This window comes from Rhinolophus ferrumequinum, chromosome 12, assembly GCF_004115265.2.
Source record: "Rhinolophus ferrumequinum isolate MPI-CBG mRhiFer1 chromosome 12, mRhiFer1_v1.p, whole genome shotgun sequence".
Classification (NCBI taxonomy): Eukaryota; Metazoa; Chordata; class Mammalia; order Chiroptera; family Rhinolophidae; genus Rhinolophus; species Rhinolophus ferrumequinum.
In genome coordinates, this window is record NC_046295.1 from 8,552,461 (window position 1) to 8,575,299 (window position 22,839).

The window sequence follows — 22,839 nt, forward strand, 5'->3', positions numbered from 1 at the left end:
GAGTCCCAGGGTAATTTCAAACAATTCTGCAACTTGTACCAGGTGGAAGAGAAAAGTGGAAGAGCATTGAGATCAACTTTCTTTTATTTCCCTTAATTCAACTGTCTGTGTGGGAAAGAGTCAGTGCTTAATGTTGCAAATGTTCTCATTCTCCTTATAGAACAACGCCCTCTAAACATAACTGAAATAAAACAAATTAGAATGAAAAGCATAGGGCCCATTAAATGTCAAATGAATAAATAAATCAATAAATAAATCAATAAAAACTTCTAAGCTAGTAGTCCATACTGTAAGTCACTATCCAACAAGCAAGGAAGAATCAAGCAAAAGAAAAAGAGAAAAATGTCATTGAGACAATAGGTATATATTAAGCTGACTGTATTAATTAAGAATCATTTCCAAAAAAATATGCTGCTCCAGGCAGTGTTAGAGACAAGTTCTTTCAAACCTTTAAGGAACTGAAAATGTCTTACTATTTAAACTCTTCTGTAGGATAGAAACAGATAAAAAACATACAAGTTCATGTTACTAAAGTAACACAATCCTGATGCCATGCTTGTGGGAGAATAAATTAGCAGAAATGTTCTGCAGTAGCCAATGAGGTAGAAGGAAACTAGTGTGTGGTGTCATGAAGTCATATGAAGAAGGTGTTCCAGGAAGAGTCGATGAGTGACGATCAAAATAAGAACCAAACAATGACCACTGGAGTGGCAACATAAGGGTCTTGCAGACCTTGACAAACATAATCTCAGTGAAGAGGTGAGAACAGAGGCTGATTGGAATGAGTTGAAAAGAGAATGCGTAGTAGGGAAGTGAAAACAGTGACAAAGAAAGTCTCTTCCAGGAAGCTCCATGAAAGAGAACACAGAGAGGAGGTAGAAGTTGGAGACTGATAGGAAGGCATGATTTTTTTGATGGCACATACTCGAGCTTGTTTGTATGCTGATGACAATTATCCAGGAAGGGAGAGAAACTGATGGTGAAAAAAGGAGAGGAGTTAATACCAGGCAAGATGAGATGGAAGCCAGAGGAACAGTGGCCTTGGATGAGAGCAAGGACCTTTCATCCATAGCAAAGGAAGGAAAATAGAAAGTGTGAACATTTAGGGAAGTGCAATAATGATGTGCCTAAAACTTGTGATGTAAGAACATTCATTGAAACATTGTTTATAATATCAAAAAATAAAAAATAAATAAATAACAAGTTAAATGCCCAATGGAGGCCTTGGTTACCTATACCAGAATATTGTGTAGCCATTAAAAGTGATGTTATATACTACCTACAGCTAACATTTTACTTAATTGTAAAGACTGAATGTTTCCGCCTAAGACTGGGAACAAAGCAAGGATTTCTGCTTTAATCATTCCTATTCGATGTAGTATCAGAAGTCCTAGGCAATGCAATAAGTCAAGAAAAAGAAATAAAGAGCAACATATTGGAAAAAAAGAAATAAAACTGTTCTTATTTGCAGATGACATGACTGTCTCTATAGCAAATCCCAAGGAACCACAAAAAAAATTCTTAGTACAATAAGTGGCTTTAGCAAAGCCACAAGCTACAAAGTAAGCACAAAAAAATTAATTGTATTTTTTACACTAGCAAGGGAAAATTGGAAACTGAAATTAAAAACACAATATCAATAATAATTGCTGGAGGGAAAAAGAGAAAGAGAGAGAAAAAAGTTAGGTACACATGTACAGGTTCTATATGCTAAAAACTACAAAATTCTAATGAAAAAATCAAAGAAGATCTAAATAATTGAAGAGACACACCATCCTCACACAGCGTTAAGACTCCACATAGTAAAGATATCAGTTCTCCTCAAATTAATCTACAGGATTAACACAATTTCTATCAAAAATCCTAGCAGGATTCTTTGTAAATACAGACAAACTAAATTTAAAATTTATATAGAAAGGCAAAGTAGCTAAATCACTACAATAATGTTTTGGTTTTTTTTAAGTATTACCTGATTTTAAGACTTACTGTAGTAAAAGCAATAAAGTTAATGTGGTATTGGCAGAAGCACAGATACATAAATCTAAGGAACAGAATAGAATGTTCAGAAGTTGACCCACACAAGGATGACAAACTGATTTTTGACAAAAGATGCAATAACAACTCAATGGAAAAGGGATGGTTTCTTCAACAAATAATATTTGAACAATTGGACTTTATAGGCAAAAACATGAGCTTCAACCTAAACTTTATAACATTATACAAAAATTAACTAAAAATGGATCATAGGTCTAAACATAAAACTTTTAGAGGAAAAAGTGTTTGTGGCCTAGGATTAGGTACAAAATTTTTAGATATGACACCAAAGGCACAATCCATAAATGAAAATCTTGATCAATTGGACTTAACCAAAATTCAAAATGTTTGTTCTCCCCCAAACCCTGTTAAAAGAATAAAAAGACAAGCTGCAGACTTGGGGGTGGGGGCAAGGAATTCTTATCATATCAGCCAAAATCAAAGGATATGTATGCAGAATGCATAGAAAACTCTCTAGACTCTACAGTAAGAAACCAAAAAAAAAAAAATGCAATTAGAAAATAGGTAAAATACTGGAACAGACACCACCAAAAAAGATATGGAGGGCAAAAAAATTCCATAAAAAGATGTTCAATATAACCTATTTGTAATGAACAGAAGTAACTCCATACTAGATCAAAAACATGCATTTTCTACAAATTCACTGGGTCACTGTCTGTCGAAACCCTGAGTTGCCCAGTAAAAAGATCTCTATGCTGTAAGAAAGTCCAAGCCACATGGAGAGGCTTCAATTGACAGCCCCAGCTGAGGTCCCAGTCAGTAGTTCACATCCATTTCCAGATGTGAAACAAAGAGACCTCCAGATGATTCCAGTCCTCAGCCATTGTAACCTCCATCCATCAAACCTTCCCAGCTGAGGCTCCCTCCATCTTGAAGCAGATATAAGTCTTTCCCACCATACTCTGTCCAAATTTATAACCTGCTGGATCCATGAGCATAATTAAATAGGTGCTTTAAGCTGCTAAATTTGGGAGTATTCATTACCCAGTAATAGTAACCCGAGCAAACTGGTATTTTTTGCTCTCTCTGCAAAACAAACTGACTGCACATCAGTCAGTGTGCTTGCTAAGCATCTACTACCAAGTACAAAGTTCCTCTCTGATATGTGCCCTTTCATTTCTTCCTACCAGTGCTTATGAAGAGGCATCATGTTGTTCGCAAACCGACTTATGTCAGTTGTATTTATTATTATACTTACACAATTGAATTAAAAATTATATAAACCAATAAAATCTTGGCATAAAAAAGACATTATTATTATTATGAAAACTAAGGTGAATTCTTTGGAAACAGTCAATAAGGACAAATTGATAAAAAAATTATTACGGTAGAATTAGAAGTGGACAAGATAACTAAGAAATTGTTGGGGGAATTTTGAAAATCTAAAAGGATTCGCATTCAAATTGCTTTTAAATGTCTTTAAGGTCTCGTTCCCCTTTAAAGAAATAAAAACTACATATTATAGTCAATATATTATACGGTGTGATTTATGTAAGAAAGACAAGCTGCAGTTTCAATCAGTGAACCCATACTTAAAAGAAAGGACTTGGCCTTACATCAAAAGATTGGCAAAGGAATATACTTTTATATGTTTTAAGTTAAAATAAAATGTTTAATACATTTACCCTTTGACCCAGTAAATTCACTCCTGGGTATAAAACTAAGAGAAATGAAAACATATGTCCACAGAAACCCTCAGGCAAAGATGTTCATAGCAGCATTGGCCATGATAACCCAATCTGGGAAACCAAATGTCCATCAAGAGGAGAAGGAATAGACAAATTGTGATATATTCCTACATGAAATAATAGTCAACAGTAAAAAAGAATGAATGCAACAACAGGGTAAATCTCATAGATATGATACTGAATAAAAGAAGCCAGATACTTCATTTATATAAAATTCTAGCACAAACAAAACTAATAGAACTCAGGAAACTTTCTGGGGTAATGGTTCAATATCTTGATAGGATTGTGGATCACACACTGTGTCCATTTGTCAAAACTGTACTGTTAAGATTAGTGTATTTTAATGTATGTAAATTTTACCTAAAGAAAATGGAATTTAAAAACTTGAGTCGGGGGTGGGGAGAAGATGAAGTTAGAGATAAAGCAAGAATGGCAAATGTTGATGATTGTTGAATCGTATCATGAGGCTACATTGTACTATTCTGATCGCTTTGCGTATGTTTGGAATTTTCCATAATAATTTCTTAAGATGTTTAAGGTATGTGTTATCCTCTATGATTCCCATATTTAACCAACCTTTTTGATGAGCTGCCCAACTCCCTGCCCCAGTCAAGGGCCTCTGCCACTCAAAATGTTGCATGTCTCTCCAGAATTGAGTCGCAGCTCTTGTGTGAGGTCGGCACATGGGAGCTTTTAAAACCACTGCCAGGACTGGGGGCAGGGAGCGGCTACTGCTTACTGCCACATATTCTAACACTTTAAAAATATCTGCCTTATTTTATAATTGGTTCCTGTCTTGGAACCTCATTAAAACTTTAAGTGAAAGGTGATGTGATAGGAAATAAAAACAACACATAAATTTTGTTATCCGAGCTAAGGTCAAATCTCAGGTCTGGCATTTTTAATCTATGTAACTTATGACAATTTAACGTCCCTGGACTTTCATGTCTTTATCTGTAAAAGGAAGGGGGAAGTTGTGCACAGACTGCTCTTATCTCCCCATAATGTTACCCTTTTATTGTCTCAGTAATAGAAGTCTAAAGTGTGCGCATGGTGTCACAAAGTACAGCCTTCCATGCAGGTAGGTGTAGCTGCATGACTAAATTCTGCCTATGAGAAATAAAAGAATGTATCAGGTGACAGCTTCTAGGAATCTTCCTTAAAATGAAACCAGCATACACTCTTTGCTCCTTTTTTGTCATTCCTTTCTTCCATCTTGCTGCCTGAATGTGATGGCTGAAGATCCAGCGACCACCTTGAACACCTTAGGAATAGAGTAGTGGTTAAGCTGGCAGGAACCTGGGTGCTTTAAAACTTTGGTCAGCATAACGACCTACCATTGCTGCCCTGGACTGCCTAGCTACAGACTTTCATGCAAAAAAGAAATAAATGTCTTTTCTATTTTTTTAAGCCATTGTTGGAGTCTCCATTATACAATTATAAGTTCACAAGTGAACTTAAACCTAACTAGTACAAATACCTACTTCATAGTGTGCTATGATGAGTGAAAACGTACAGGCCTATAACACATATTAGGCATCAAAAATAATAGTAAACTATTATTATCATTATGTCCTTTGAGTTAATGTCTTGTTGGTTTCCTGTAGCCCATTCTGGATCTAGCAATAAGTAACATATAGTAGATCTCAACAAATACTAGAGGGAGTGAATTGAATATATCACATTCCAGTTTCTATTAAAGGAAGACATACTGATCCAAAGGGAAATAATTTAAAAGTATAATGGTTAGTCATTTGACCAGACAGAATTTAATAAAATTCTAAAACCAAGAATTAATGGATGAAAAGAGTATTATATTGAGACAGAAACCCTTATAAACCAAAGATCAAAGTTTCTCAACATAAGCACTGTCAACATTTTGGGGCAGATAATTCCATCTTGGGTAGAGGGAAGGGGGCTGTGCTATGCAGTGTAGGATGTTCAGAAGCATCCTGGGCCTCTACCTACAAGAGTTGCCCGTTGCATCCTCCTTCCCTGAGTTGGGATAACCAAAAATGTCTCCAGACATTACAAAATGTCCCCATGGGGACAAAATCACACCCCTGGGTGAAAACTACTGCTAAAGATAGAGATATAAATATATACAACTTCTCTAGAAACAACTTGGTAATAAGTATTAGGAGTTTTAAAAATGTTTACACATTTTCATCCAGAAATACCACTTTGAGGAAAGAATCAGAAATGTAAGGATGCACACACATCAGTAAAAACTGACAACCTCATTTAAAAATGGACACACATTCTGGGCAGAGATTTCTCCAAAGAAGACAGAGAAACGGCCAATAAGCATGTGAAAAGATGCTCCACATCATTGGCCACCAGTGCAATAGAAGTCAAAACCACAATGAGCTATCACTTCACAGCCACCAGAATGGCTATAATCAAAAAGACAGTTAAGAACAAGTGTTGGTGAAGATGTGGAGAAATTGGAACCCTCATACACTGCTGGGAGTGATGTAAAAATGGTATAGCCACTTTGTAAAACAGTTTGGCAGTTCCTCAAAAGGTTAAACATAGAGTTATCATATGACCAAGCAATTCTTCTCCTAGGTACCATGTTTTCCTGAAAATAAGAACTAGCTGGACCATCAGCTCTAATGTGACTTTTGGAGCAAAAATTAATATAAGACCCAGTATTATATTATATTATATTACATTATATTATATTATACCCGGTATTATGTACTTATATTATATTATATTATATTATATTATATTATATTATATTATATTATATCCCATCTTATATTAAAATAATATGAGGACTTATATTAATTTTTGTTCCAAAAGATGCATTAGAGCTGATGCTCCGGCTAGGTCTTATTTTCAGGGAAACACGTTATATACCTAAGAGAAGTGAAAACATATGTCCATACAAAACTTGTACATGAGTGCTCATAGCAGTATTCATAGTAGCCAAAAAATGAAAACAACCTAAGTGTCCATCAAATAATGAACTGATAAATAAAATATGGTCTATCCATCCATACAATAGAATATTATTCAGCCATAAAAAAGGAATGGAGTATTTATTTATACATGCCACACATGAATGAACCTTGAAAACATTATGCTAAGTGAAAGACGCCAATAACAAAAATCCACATAGCATATAATTCCAGTTATATTAAAAGTCCAGAATAAGCAAACCCATAGAAACAGAAAGTAGGTTAGTGGTTGTCTGGGCCTGGGGAGGGGGAATGTAGAATGGAAAGTGACTACCAGTTGGTAAGAGGTTCCTATGTGAGGTGATAAAATGTTCTAAAATTTATTCTGGCAATGGTTGCACAACTCTGTAAATACAATAAAAATAATCAAAGTGTATACTTTAAATGGGTGAACTGTATAATATGTGACATAATAAAGGCATTACAGAAATACTCAAAATGTCAATATCAATAACAACAACAAAACAATGCCTATATAAGGATGTAGATTTTTATAAGTTATTTATAAGGTTTTAAAAATAAAAAAATAACTAAATTCAAAGCAAAAAGGGGTGGTAAAATAAGTTCACATTCATTCATATGAATAAGTGTTAAGTAAAAACTGTAAATCATCTTTTGAATACTTATTAACACAAGGATATCGTCTGCTGTAATATTCAGGGAAAAGGTAGAATGTAAAAATGCACTTAGACACACAGGCACAGAAAATTTTTAAAAGAACATCCACAATTAATGAAGAATGCTTAATATTGGGTGGTGAGATAAATGGTGGTTTTTATTTTCTTCTCTTTTCTCTATAGTTTTTATATTTCTTTCGCTGTATATATTTTTACATTCAGGAAAATTGTTTTATAAAGCTTAAGAAAGGAAAAATATTTGTTTCCAAAACTTACTTGAAACGTATAGACTATAAAAGCTGAATAGAAAAATATAGATCATGTTGTCAAATCTTTTCATCTTACTGATGAGGTAACCAAAGTCCAAGGAGACTAAGTGCCTTGGCCCATCGTCAACCATCTTGCCAAAGTATGTGAAACTCAAACAGTTCTTTTCCTCTTCTCACCTCCTTTTCTTTCTGTCTTTACGACCCCACTACACACACACAAAGGTAGCTCAAAAAAATGAGGATGGACCTTGAGGGCATTATGCTAAGACAGACAGACAAAGACAAATACCATATGATCTCATCTATATGTGGAATCTAAAAACAACAAAAATACACATAATAGATTTGTGGTTACCAGAGGCAGGAGTTGAGAGAAATGGGTGAAGGTGGTCTAAAGGTGCAAACATCCAACATAAAACAAATAAATCCTGGGGATGTACAGCATGGTGGCTATAGTTAATAATACTTTATTGTATATTTGAAAGTTGCTGAGACTATACCTTCAAAGTTCTCATCACAAGAAAAAAATTGTAACCATGTGATGGATGTTAACTAGACTTGTGGTGATCATCTTGCAATATACACTTATATAGAATCATTATGTTGTACACCTGAAACTAATATAGTATCTCAATTATATCTCAATTTAAAAAAAAGAGAAAACTGAAAAAAGTTTTTGAGGGATTTTTTCCCCAGGTTGGATTCTATTCTAAAATTCCTACAAGATTAGATAGAAAGACCCAAAACAGTCTCTCTCCCAAACCAGTAGAGGGCTGTATCAAGTCAAGACAGGCTGAGCCCTAAACACAGTGGATAAACTCCTTTGGGAATAATCATCTTTCTTTGGTGTCAGAGGCAGACAAACATGATTAAAGTCATGCTATCATGCTGACCGCAGGATTACTGTCTTCAGCTTTCTCCAGCAAGCGTTGGCTAAAGGAGTCTTTTTGAAGTGGAGCATTCTGGTTCCCATCCCACAAGCACAAGAAACGGATGCCCCCTCTCCCCCAGAGAACTGCCCCAGCAACAGCTCCCAGCTTTTTCAGACCAGCAGCCCATAATCACCTCATTTCCTTGTTGCAAATGTTGTCAGAGGGATTCTCTGGCCTTTGTATGCTGGGAGGCAGCACAGATGGAAGGCTGGAAGAACACAGAGTGAATGCTTCCATCAAAATGACCAGCTGCCAATGCTGTTCCTTGGGGTCCCACACCCTCTAAACAAAAAGAAGAGAATCAGTCAAGAAAGAAGAGCCCAGTATTTCTCAGCGGAAACAAAAAAGAAATTTGTCAAGCCTCCCTGTTCTTAAATGATTCCCAGACAATGGTAAATTGAGAAAGTGATCAAGTGTTGGGCCAAGGCATGTGGGCCTGGCTGCAAAGCCCTATTCCTCTCCTCTCTACACTACATGTGAAAGTGAAAAATGCAAAGCTGGGGAGAATAAGGTTGACTCCTGCCTATTAAGTCCAATGAAAGCACCTAATCCAATTCAGGTAGGGCTCTACTGTAGTGCTTTAGTCTATGTATGATGGAAGATGACTCACTACTCATTGGTTAGGTGAGTCTATGGGAGTTACTCAAGTTTTCTGTGCCTCAGTTTCCTCATCTGTAAAATGATAGTAATAATAATAGTTCCTACTTCTTAAGTTGTTATAAGGATTTACATTAGTATTGCTCAACAAATGTTAGCTATTATCTAGTGATAGTGGTGATGGGTATAAAAATGTTAAAATACAGAGCTTTTCTACCCTTGTTACATAAGCCAGTCCAACATATCTTGGGGCCTTTACCATGAGGAAATCCTCTCTTAATTTAAAGACCCTCAGAAAGCTTGTTAGACAATTAATCATTCAAATCAACCCTGGATTAATATATTGGGAAACCCCTTCCATCACACAACTAAAAATTACTTCAAAAATCTGCCCCAGGTTGAAAAGCTAAAGTGCACTTTTCTTACCTAAGCTACTGGTTATGGAAGTTCCTCCATAAAGACAAATTTACCAGAGTTTAATGTGAAGGTTTAGAAACACAATGTCTACACTTTTATAAGTTGCTCCATCAACAGTTGAAATGCCAAGTAATTCCCCATAATTGATCTGTGCTAGGACAAACAGTTATAATAAAATTAATTAGTGTGACTCATTGTATTTTCCAAAGATGTCCACAACAATATTTCCTATTACACGTGATTCTTCTCCCATCAAGAAGTGGAGTTTGTGTTCCCTCCTATTGAATCTGGGAGAGCTTGTGAATGATACCATGTGACTTCCAAGGCTAGGTCATACAAGACAATATGGCTTTCTCCTAGTTTTCTTTGGGATGCTCACTCTTGGAATCCAGCCACCATGTTGTAAGAAAGACCAAGCAGAAGATTGCTGCCACTTCAGATGCCAATTGCAAATCCAGGTTGTCACCTGGGCTTCTGACCAACTGGCTGTGAATTGGAGGTTTCCATGATCCCCTCCTCAGGTTCAATCACTTGCTATAATGGCTCACAGAACTGAGGAAAACAGTTTACTTACTAGGTTACCAGTTCATTACAAGGAGATACAATTCACGAACAGCCAGATAAAAGAAGTGCATAGGGCAAAGTACGTGGGAAGGGGTGTGGAGATTCTATGCCCTATCTGGGCACACCACCCTCCTAGCACCTCCACATGTTCATCAACCCAGAACCCCATCGTTCATAGTTTGTTGAGACATTATTACATAACCATGATTGATTAAATCATTGGCCATTGGGTGATTGAATTCAATCTCCACCCTTTTGCCCCTCCCCAAAGGTCAAGGTGTGGGACTGAAAGTTCCAATCCTTTAATCACATGGTTGGTTCCCCTGGCAACCAACTCCCATCCTTAGGGGATTTCCAAACATCACCTCACTACTATAAACTCAAGTGTAATTGAAAGGGCTCATTATGAATAAAAAATGACATTTTTATTGCTCTTATCACCTAGGAATTCCAAGGAATGAGGATGAGGATGAAGATGAAGTATATGTTTCTTATAAATTACAATATCACAATTCCCACCCTCACTCTCTATGGTACATAGTTTCTCTCTCTCTCTCTCTCTCTCTCTCTCTCTCTCTCTCTCTCTCTCTCTCTCCTAATAATTGCTCCCTTCCCAGCCCCTTCAGGCCTTGGGGTATTAAAAGCACCCCTTATTGCTAGCTCTGATGACTTCCCTACATTCTATTCCTCAAATTGCTCAACCATGCTTTCTGTTTCCTCTCAGGTACCTGAATGATAAGGTGTTTCTGATTCTTCATTATAAAAAAGAGATCCCACCCATCCAGCTTGCTTCCTAAATCAGACAAGATAATCAGTGTGACAGAGTCTAAGACTCAAAGAGTCCAGTCACAAAAAGAAAAGGCATACTGAGTATTTCAAACAGAGTAGATTTAATAGAGGAAATTGGTAACACCAAAGACTAAAAGGGGAAAAAGAAAAAAGGGCACTAACTCAGATACCAGTAACTGCAGGGCTGGTAGAACCAAAGGGAAGAGGTAGTGTTTCCTGGAACCGGATGCTCTGAGGGGAGACCCCTCTCAGGTTAATGCTCAGACCTCTAAAGGGGGCTAGAATTCATATCCTTCCTTGCACGCTACCTCCTGGTTGGTACTGACTGGCTAAGCTGTCATCTCTGCAGAAGGACAGTAACAAAAGTGCCATCAGAAAGGAGTTTCCCTACCTTCTCCTACCTCCTTTTACTTCCCAAATTGTCTCCCATTGGCACAGTCTGACACAAAGTCAGCTCACATGAGTCTTAGGACTTCAAGCCCAGTCTGAAGCTTCAAGCCCAGCATCATAGATCAGAATAAAGGGGCTTAGTATGAAAGACAATAGGTAAATAACCAGTACGTATGGGTACCATAAAAATGTTCTCTATTATAATTGTTATTGTTACCCATCACTGAGAAAATATAAATAGATATGTATACTTGAGAATGAATAACATCCGAGTTTTTTCCTCAGAGCAGGGTTATAAGAGCTATGATATTATAGTCCACACTTTCCAAGCTTACCAAGGTATTAAATGTTCTTCCCTGTGCTTCTCCCTAAAATATCAAAATGTCCCATGAATTCCAACAAAATCTCCCAGCCTCCTTTTTCTAAATGGAGCAGCAGAACAAAAATTCTTTCCTCACACCATATATGGCAATGATGGTCTCAACAAAAAATGAGTGCCACTTAGCACTGGTGGTGCCTCGATGTCTTAGGAAGCACTCCTGACCAATGCCAACCAGAACACGGTTGCCAGCTGGCATGCTTCCCCTCTAGCTCCCTCACGAGATGAAGGTTAGTAATTCCCCAACACACTACCTCCTATGTGTTAACAAGTAAGTGATCAGTCCAGCATCCCAAGAGCTGGAGACCTGCAAAAAACTCATTTCCACAGTTATCATCTCCTGCATTAGAGCAAAAATTTTTAAACTATTTTTAGCAACGTATCTTTTTCTGTGTTTATTTTTGTAAACACAGTCCTACATAGAATGGCAAATATAAATAAAGTTAAGCTAGTGTTGCATTAGTCAAAATAAGAGTTCCCAGAAACTGGCCTGTTGTAGCTGTTGCCCCCACACCTTTCCTAGACAGTTTCCTGGGTCTCTGAGGAACTTTGTTTGAGAACCAGTGTTCTAGGACTACAGCAATCTTAATAAAGTTTAGTAACTTCAGAAATTGTTCAACATAACTATAAAAGTAGTTTACTAGATTTAATTGTTCTCAATATTCAAAGAATCAGAGGCTTTCTTCTCACCACATTTATACTGCAATCCCCTATAGAAATTCTTAGAATTTTGCCTACAGGCATCCTCCTGCTCACACACAAAACCCTGAAATCCCATTGCATGACACATGTTTTTTACACCACAGCTGACCCGAAGACTTCCAGATCTGAGTATCAAAAGTTCATAAATAGCCAAAGTAAAACCAATGAATCACCAAAGCAGTAATTAGTGAAAATTTATTCTGCACACACGAGAAGACAGTTTGCAAACTGGAGCACTGATACAGACACTTAGAATGAAGCTCAAAGAAGTGACCTTAGCAGGCAGTTTTTGCACCTTTTAAAAAAAGAAACAATTATTTGTGAAGAATTGACAAAGGGGTTTTGGCCTGGGGTAGTAAATTACTGAAAAAGTAACAACATTTGTTTATACAGCCCTCTGGGCCCGGATACCCCACCTCTGGAGAGAGGGATGGCTGTCTTTCTCCCGGTGAGGGGAGGGTAATTTTCACGTGGGAAATTTATTTACTGCTTTCATAGGGGGCAAAGTAGAGTCATAGTGTTCATTTTGCTATTTCTTAAGTAACTTTAATTAGAAATAATCAATATGCCAAAGTGACATATTTCGGGGAGGTCTGCCCTGAATCCCATCAGTAGTCTTGCAAAGTAAGTCAAATTAACTTTTGTTTCTATGAGTAAACTGGCTTTATTTGCTCAGGGAGTTTTCAAGGCTGGTCTCCATTCGTCCTTGATTTTTAAATGAGCAAAATGGCACAAAAGTTGTATTCTAGATACTGTATCTGTGACATGGCCCTCCAGCTTCAAGAGGTGATGGGTGCTAGTCTGCAACTTGGTCTTCTGCGGCCAATGCTGGACGTGGTAAGAAAGCGACGCTGGATGGCACATCAGCCCACCTGGATTACCTAACGTTGGTGTTCCGCTTGAGGTAATCAATATAGTGAGTCAGTAGTAGCTTCCTGAACACATTGCTGTAGACGACCCATGATGGGATCAGGTTCAGAAAGCTCGCCTTGAATAGACAGAAACATGAGTGTCTGAGAGAAAAGAAGCACAGGAAGTTACAACAAACACATCTTAATTTATATTCATCATCTTTAAAAGTATTTTTTCTGACTTCTGAAGTCCCAAAATTTTTTAAGCACAGTCACGTGTCACTTACCGACGGGGATACATTTGAGGAATGCATCCTTAGGTGATTTCATCATTGTGTGAACAACAATACTGTGTATTTGGTCTTCTGCGTATTTACACAAGCCTAGATGGTCCATCCTACTACACACCTAGGCTGTATGGTATAGCCTATTGCTCATAGGCTACAAACCCATACAGCAGATTACTGTACTGAATACGGTAGGCAATTTTAACACAATGGTATTTATCTATCAAAACAGAGAAAGTACATTTAAAATTTTAAATATGGTATAAAATATATAAAAAAGGGTACATCCTTATAGGGCACTTACCATGAATGGTGCTTGCAGGAATGGAAGTCGCTCTGGGTGAGTCAGTGAGTGAGTGGGGAGTGTGAAGGCCTAGGCCATACTGTACCACTATAGACCTTATAAACACTGTACACAGGCTACACTAAATTTATACAAAAATATTTTTAATTCTTCAATAATAAATTAAATTTAGCTTACTATAACTTTTTTACTTTATAAACTTTTTAATTTTTTAAGCTTTTCATTCTTTTGTAATAACACTTAGCTTAAAATACAAACACATTGTACAGCTGTACAAAAATATTTTCTTTCTTTATATCCTTATTTTATAAGTTTTTTCTATTTTTAAATTTTATTTTACTTTTTAAAATTTTTTGTTAAAAACTAAGACACAAACACATATATTAGTCTAGGCCTACTCAGGGTCAGGATCGTTAATATCATTGTCTCCTATCTTCACATCTGGTCCCACTGGAAAGTGTTCAGGGACAAAAATATGCATGGAGCTGGCATCTCCTCTGACAACAGTGTCTTCTTCTGAAATACCTCCTGAAGGGCCTGCCCGAGGCTCTTCTCAAGGATGTGTCACTCTTCAGAAATATGTCCATGGTGGTTTGCTTGGTTTGTTTCTTTTCTTCATCATAGATTTGCTTATATGCAGATAGTGCACTATGAACATTCCCCTCTATTAATGAAAATCTTTTGGTGTTTTTTAATCATGAGAAACTTTTTAAGGAGCTTGTTGAGGTCTGCAAAACTCCTGTGAGGGGCCGGCCCAGTGGCTCAGGCGGTTAGAGCTCCATGCTCCTAACTCCGAAGGCTGCCGGTTCGATTCCCACATGGGCCAGTAGGCTCTCAACCACAAGGTTGCCAGTTCACTCTGCCTCCCGGATGGCTCAGTTGGTTGGAGCACGGGCTCTCAACCACAAGGTTGCCAGTTCGATTCCTCGACTCCCTCAAGGGATGGTGGGCTCTGCCCCCTGCAACTAAGATTGAACACAGCACCTTGAGCTGAGCTGCCGCTGAGCTCCCGGATGGCTCAGTTGGTTGGAGTGCATCCTTTCAACCACAAGGTTGCCGGTTCAACTACCGCAAGGGATGGTGGGCTGTGCCCCCTGCAACTAGCAACGGCGACTGGACCTGGAGCTGAGCTGCGCCCGACACAACTAAGACTGAAAGGACAACAACTTGAAGCTGAATGGCACCCTCCACAACTAAGATTGAAAGGACAACAACTTGACTTGGAAAACAGGCCTGGAAGTACACACTGTTCCCCAGTAAAGTCCTGTTCCCCTTCCCCAATAAAATCTTTAAAAAAAAAAAAAAAAAAAAAAAAACTCCTGTGAGACCCTTCACTGTGAATTTTCTTGGAGTTCTTTTTCTTATCTTGCAGTTTCCTTTTCTCTTTCCTCTTCTCCAGCTATGAGTTCCTGTTCCAGTTCCAACAAGTCTTCATTAGTCAGTTCCTCAGAACCCCCTGTAGTTTCTCCTCCATGTCATCCTCATCCACACCCCGATGTTTTCCATCTCAGCCACAGCCTTATTGATTGTTGTAACCTCCTCATCCTTGGCAAATTCTTTGAAATCATGGACGAACCTCTTGAGTGTCTTCTTCCAGATGCCATTCATATACTTCTTGGTAACATCACTCCAAACCCAAGAAAGGTGCTTGATGCAGTCATAGATGTTGTAATCCTTCCAGAATTGCATCAGCATCTTTCTCAGTTGCAGCAATAGCCTGGGCAAAGGTCCTCCTCAGGTAGTAGGCCTTAAAACCTGCTATAATTCCTTTATCCATTGGTGGGAACAAAGAGATGGTGTTTGGAGGGATGAATACCACTTTGATATTGGGATGAAGAATGCCAATAAAGGAGGCTATCTGGGAGCATTATCAACAATAAGCTAAATCTTGAAAGGTATGTTATTCTCCAAACAGTATTTCTCCATTTTGTTGGAATAGCAATCAGGAAGTTATCTTGGGAGAGGAGCTGGGTCATCCATGACTTCTTATTGCTCCTGTAGCACACTGGCAGTATGTGCTTATTGGTCCTGGGCTTGAAGGCCCTGGGTTCTCACTGTGCCAGATCACAAGGAGTTTAGCCTGCAATACTGCCCCCAGGCAAAACGGTTATCCTGTCTTTAACAGCCTTAGAACCTGGCATTGACTTGGCCCCCTTATGGATCAAAGTCCTTTCAGGTATCCATTCCAGACTAGGGAGGGTTCATCCGTATTGAAAATCTGCTCTGGCTACAATTTTCCTTCACAATCAGCTTATCTAGATTTTCCCAAAATTCTTCAGCTGCCTTCACATTAGCACTCATAAACTCACCACTCACTTTCACATTATGTATTGAGTAATGATTCTTGAATTCTTTAAACCATCCAGAGCTAGCAGTAAATTCAACATTGTAGTCAGATTGAAGCTTTTCCTTCAACATCGCAAACTTTTTGCTTTGGCCATGATCATCATGGTGCTGAAAAGGATATGCTTCTGTGACTGGTTTTCAACCAAGGCCATTAGACGTTTCCCCATGTCTGATATAATCCCTTCTCAATTTTTTGTGAGTCTCGTTGCCTTCAACGAAGCAGATCCTTCAACAGCTCTCATCACTTTGTTCCTGTTTTTTATGATCATAGCTATGGGGAACTGGGACATGCCTGACCGGTGAGCAATAACCATCACTAATTTTCCACCTTCATAGTCTTGAATCACTTTTAATTTCATTTCCAGGTCAATCACTCAATGTGGCCTCTTACTGGCCACATTTGCAGTGGATTTTGTATGCTTAGGGGCCACAATGAACACAACAACACAAGATTTAATCAAGCACAAGAGAAAATGATGCAATCAAGAAACATGGTAAACATGAGATCTGAGGCTGCTGCCAGTGTAACATGGTATGCTGTTATACAGCAGACTTTTTGTCATAAGTAGAAAGAATACACAGTAAAATAATGATACATAGTATAGCATAGTAAATACTAAACCAGTAACACCGTCGTTTATTATCACACCTGTCCTCACTTGTTTCAAGAAAGGAGACTTTATCAATTACCAAGATTTCGTGGGCAAGGCAGCCACAGATTTCATCTCCAATTGTGACATAATTCAATGATTCTTTAACAAATTCATCAGCAGTCTTGGTTATCAGGCTGGTATTGAGATACTTTGTCATTGGGGTTGAAACAGCGTATGGAGTCAGCACCTACAATGGGAAATAAAGACCGTAAGACAGAAGCAACCTGCCCAACCTTCAGAAACAAACTCCCGCTTTACCATCCCTTCATTTTCCAGCTCTGTTCTTCCTGTGAAAAGTTTCAGGATCCTAAATGACAATGGATCACTGAAAAGGCATAGAACTGATACAGAGCTGAGAATCAGAAGGCGGGTTTCTAGTTTCACTTTGCCACTAACTCTAGATGAGGCTTTAGCCACACAACAGCAGGTGGTTCAAATGCACACAGGGGAATCAGGACATGTGCCATCTCTCAGAACATGGTTGCCGGACTTCAAAAATAAAAATGTAGGACACTCAGTTAAATTTGAATCCAGAAAAAAAACAAAAAGAATTCAGGATAATTATGTCCCAGGTATTGCATGGGATATACTTATAGTAAAAACAAACAAACAACAACAACAACAACAAAACACATATTTGTTATTTTTCTGAAATTCATATTTAACTGGATGTCCTGCATCTGGCAACCATATCTCAGAAGTTTATTTTTAACATATACAGCCAAAGTTGGAGCAATTTAAAGCACTCTGGATTCCTACTTTCACACTTCAGTTAGGACCGAGGAGTGGCACATGCCTCATAATCATTCTTCTTGTGGTAAGAAAAATAAACAACCACATGTTGTACCCTGGAAATCTGACACCATGTTTCCACCTGTGGTCTAACCACCTTGTGGCCTGGCACGAGGTTTCGTAATGGGGTTTCTTACTTTATTCCCAGACAGAGACCTTGGCAGCTTCAGAGAGAAAAAAAGATCCATGCTTCTTTCTTTGGTTTTATTTTTCTTCACATCATATTTGCAATTTTTGCCATATTACATTTTTTTCATATCACTTGAAATGATGTACATAATTAAATCCAGTTATGAGTCAATCAATTCAATTGACTTGGTTCTTATGGAAATTAATGCTGTCACTAATTTGCATAACACTTTTCTTCCAAAGATCTCAAAATAGTACTCTTAGAGAAATGTAAGGAGCATGTATTCCCAACCCCAGTCTCCAGCTAGGGAAATACAAGTATTTTCATTCCTACAGTGAGTTTTGGTTGACAAAACACCTTTTTGTACAAAATAGGGGCTCAGTAAATAGTGGTTAAACTTGTATACTTATTTATTCATTAAATTTTAAAAAATATTTTTATTTAAAATATAACTAACATGCAATATTATATTAGTTTCAGGAGTACATCATAGTTATTCAACATTTATATACATAAATATCACCATGTAACCATAAGTGATCAACATAAGTCCAGCAACCAACCATCTGACACCGAACTATGCTATCACAATAATATTGAGTATATTCCCTATACTGTAAGTTACATCCCCGTGACTTATTTGTTTTATACCTGGAAATTTGGACATCTTATTCACCTTCACCTTCCCCCTCCCCTTTCTAATTTTTCGACTACAGTTGACATTCAGTATTATTTTATATTAATTTCAGATGTACAGCATAGTGGTTAGACATTTATACAATTTAAGAAATGATCCCCCTGACTAGTCTAGTACCCACCTGGCACTATACATAGTTATTATCATACTATTGATTATATTCCCTATGCTTTACTTTATATCTCCATGACTATTTTGTACCTATCAATTTGTACTTCTTAATCTCTTCAGCTTTTTCACCCTGTTCCCAATCCCTTCCCATCTATCACCCCAACAAACCTAGTTCCCATCTGACACCATACATAGGTATTACAATATTATTGACAATGTTCCTTATGCTATACCCTACATCCCCATAACTACTTTATAATAACCAATTTGTGCTTCTTAATCCCTTCCTCTTTTTTCACCCACACTCCCAACCCCCTTCCCTCTGGCCACCATCAAAATGTTTTCTGAATCTATGAGTTTGTTTCTGTTTTGTTTGTTTATTTTGTACTTTGGATTCCACATATAAGCAAAATTACATTGCATCTGTCTTTCTCTGTCTGACACTCCAATTTTCCATTTTTTTAATGAAAATTAAAAAAAAAAATCTGGGGTAGCAATATTTATACCAAACAAAACTTTAAAACAAAGGCAATAACAAGAGACAGGACTCAGCAATCCCACTTCTGGGTATTTATCCAAAGAACTCCAAACGCTACTTCGAGGAGACTCAGCACAATATCCTCCAGGTCTATCCATGATGCCATAGATGCCAAAAACACATTCCCTTCCATGGCCGAGCAATGTTACATTGTATATATGTACCACATCCTCTTTATGCATTCTTCCACTGACTAATACCCAGGTTGCCTCCATATTTTGGCCATTGTAAACAATGTTGCAATGAACATATTGATGCACATGTCTCCTCGAAGTAGCGTTTGGGGTTCTTTGGATAAATACCCAGAAGTGGGATTACTGAGTCCTGTCTCTTGTTATTGCCTTTGTTTTAAAGTTTTGTTTGGTATAAATATTGCTACCCCAGATTTTTTTTTTTTAATTTTCATGAAATATCTTCTTTCATCCTTTTACTTTCCCTCTGTGTGTGTCTTTCAATCTAAAGTGAGTCTCTTATAGGCAGCACATGTAGGAGTTTTGTTTTCTTATCTATTCAGCCCTCCTATGTGTTTTAAGTGGAGCATTTAATCCATTTACATTGATAATAATTGTTAATGGATCAAAATGGCAGCGTGAGGTGAGCCTCTGGAAATCTCCCCTGGAATTTACAACAAATTGAAAAATTATAACTCTACAAAGGACTAACTGCACAGCAGACAGGCAAGACGAAGAGGCTCACTACTGAATTCAACTTAAGGTGGGCAAATTGTGAGAGCAGGGGAGGAGGCAAGGGAAAAGTGTGGAGATGGAACCGTGCGGGCACAGGACGCAGACCTAGCTCAGTGCTCTGAGCTCACTACATCTCAGAACTACCACAGCTGTGGGAGAGGGAGGAACTTGGACTGCTAGGGCTCTGTTTATGGCCCACAGTGCTTAGGGGACAGCATATAACACGGCTGAACCCAACGTTCATGGCAGAGACCTCAGAGCAAAGACTGAGGGAAAAAGGCTGAAAATGGTGGTTTAAGCCCTCACTGCCTAGCAGAGAACAGAAGTCTTAGGAACTGAGACTAGCCGCCCCCTCCTTACCCTCCTAAAGCTCGCCCTGCCCCCACCTGCCCAGTGCTAGAAGCGGAACAGTAGCAGTATCAGATCAAAAAAAACAGAATATTTGCAGTTCTGAGAACTGTGGTCCGCAGACACAGATTCGCAGCCCAACTAGTTCCATCAAAGGGGAGGGAGCTGTGGAAGCAGGACTGGCTGTGGTGGTGGTCGCTGCCATTGCTGTGGGCCACCTCTCACAACTCACCCCACCCCTGGCCCCACCTATCTGGGCGGATCCCTGCAGGAGTAAACAGAACTGCTGAAACATATGGGCTCTGAATCTGGTGCAGGAAGAGCTATGGAACTTCAAAAGCTCTCCCCATCCCCACAGGGACATGGTGCCCCATGACCCAGGCAAACTGTTGACAGAGGAGAAGCCTGCCTTCTGGGGAATCCCCCCATTGTGTGAGAAGGTGGAGTAGTGCAGAGAAAACATAACACTACAGTGTGAATGAGAAAAAAAGGATGCAGTCCAAGAGAAAATAAAATATTCTACCAATACGTACTGGAAAACAAAAGAAAAACCTCTTCCTATCAACCTGTTGCAGAACCCACTCCTATAGATGTCTAGGAAGAGAAATAATAAATCATTCATTGCCAAGAATAACAAAGGCACACAAGACAGCTCAGAAAGAAAATGAAAAGTCTCCAGAAAATGAACTTAAAGATATAGAAATATGTGACTTAAATGACAGAGAATTCAAGATTGCAGTTCTGAAAAAACTCAATGAGATGCAAGAAAACACAGAAAAGCAGTTTAATGAACTCAGAAACACAATCAAAGAACAACATGAACATTTTACCAAAGAGATTGAAATTTTATAAAAGAAGCAAATAGAATTCCTGGAGATTAAGAACTCAATAGAAGAAATTAAGAATGAAATAGCCAACTTAGGTAGTAGAGTTGACCAGTTGGAGGGAAGAATCAGTGACATCGAAGATAGTTGGTTTCTATCTGGTTTCTATCAAATGACAAGGATGGAAGAAGAAACAGACTTGAGACTTACAAGAAATGAAAGAACTCTACAAGAACTTTCTGACTCCATCAGAAAGAGCAATATAAGAATAATGGGCATACCATCCTGTGGTCACTGACTGCCCTCCAATCCCCTCACCCTCCCCCCCACAGGATGGCCACGGGGTTTGAAAATTAATCTGGGGAACGTAATTTAGTGGTTACCAGAGGGTAAGGGGGTTGGGGGGTGGGAGATGAGGGTAAGGGGGATCAAATATATGGTGATGGAAGGGGAACTGACTCTGGGTGGTGAACACACAATGTAATTTATAGATGATGTGATACAGAATTGCACACCTGAAATCTATGTAATTTTACTAACAATTGTCACCCCAATAAATTAAAAAAAAAAAAAAGAATAATGGGCATACCAGAAGGAGAAGAAAGATGGGAGCAGAGAGTATATTCAAACAAATAGTCGATGAGAACTTCCCAAACTTGTGGAAAGAACTGGATTCTCAAATCAAAGAAGAAAATAGAACACCTAATTACCTCAACCCCAACAGGCCTTCTCCAAGGCACATTTTATTAAAGCTATCCAGAATCAAAGACAAAGAAAGAATTCTCAAGGCAGCCAGGGAAAAGAAGACGGTAACCTACAAAGGAAAGCCCATTAGATTATCATCCGATTTCTCAGCAGAAACTCTACAGCCAGGAGGGAGTGGAACCAAATATTCGAACTATTGAAAGAGAGAAATTATGGGCCAAGAATAACATACCCAGCAAAGATATCCTTTAGATATGAAAGAGGAATAAAGACCTTTCCATACATACAGAAGCTGAGGGGATTTTCTAATACACGACCTGCACTACAAGAAATACTAAAGGAAGCTATTCGATCACTATCAACAGGGACAATTTGTGGCAACCAAAACATAAAAAGGGGGAGAGTAAAGGCCTGAACTGAAATATGGGAATGGAGAAAATAGGCATGCTGAAGAAAATGGAATACTCTAAATATCAAACTTTCTTTTACATAAACTTCAGGGTAACCACTCAAAAAAATCCAGAACTGAAATATATACTGTAATAAAAGAAGAAACAGAGGGAAACATCATAGAATACTACCACACAGAAATAATAGACAACAACAAAAAGGCAAAGAAACAATGGAGACACAGCCTTACCAGAAAACTAAAGATAGAATGACAGGAAATCCTCACATATCAATAATCACCCCAATAGTAAATGGACTGAACTCACCAATAAAAAGGCACAGAGTAGCAGATTGGATCAAAAAACTAAACCCAACCATATGCTGTCTCCAAGAGACGCATCTCAGATACAAGGACAAGCATAGACTCAAAGTGAAAGTGTGGAAATTGACACTCCAAGCAAATGGTATCCAGAGAAAATCAGGTGTAGCTATACTGATATCAGATGAAACAGACTTCAGAGTGAAAAAGGTAACAAGAGACAAAGATGGACATTTCATAATGGTAAAGGGGACTATACAACAAGAAGACATAACACTCATCAATATTTATGCCCCCAATCAGGGAGCACCAAAATATACCAAGCAACTATTAACAGAACTAAAGGGAGAAATTGACCAAAACACAATTATGCTAGGGACCTAAATACATCATTGACAGCTATGGATAGATCATCCAAACAGAAAATAAATAGTGAAATAGTAGCCCTAAATGACACATTAGATGAAATGGACATAATTGACATTTATAG

General features: G+C 38.1%; 1 protein-coding gene across 1 annotated transcript in view; it reads right to left on the reverse strand.

Annotated features, from left to right (window-relative positions):
* Nucleotides 1-12,841: 12,841 nt before the first annotated feature.
* HSD17B3 (hydroxysteroid 17-beta dehydrogenase 3) overlaps nucleotides 12,842-22,839 on the reverse strand; it is a 53,122-nt gene continuing 43,124 nt past the window's right edge. The window contains exons 10-11 of the mRNA XM_033123539.1: nucleotides 16,847-16,996; nucleotides 12,842-13,356 (exon numbers count right to left, since the gene is read on the reverse strand). Of these exons, the coding sequence (XP_032979430.1) occupies nucleotides 13,246-13,356; nucleotides 16,847-16,996 (261 nt within the window). The 3' untranslated portion in view covers nucleotides 12,842-13,245. The remainder of the gene's footprint in view (nucleotides 13,357-16,846; nucleotides 16,997-22,839) is intronic.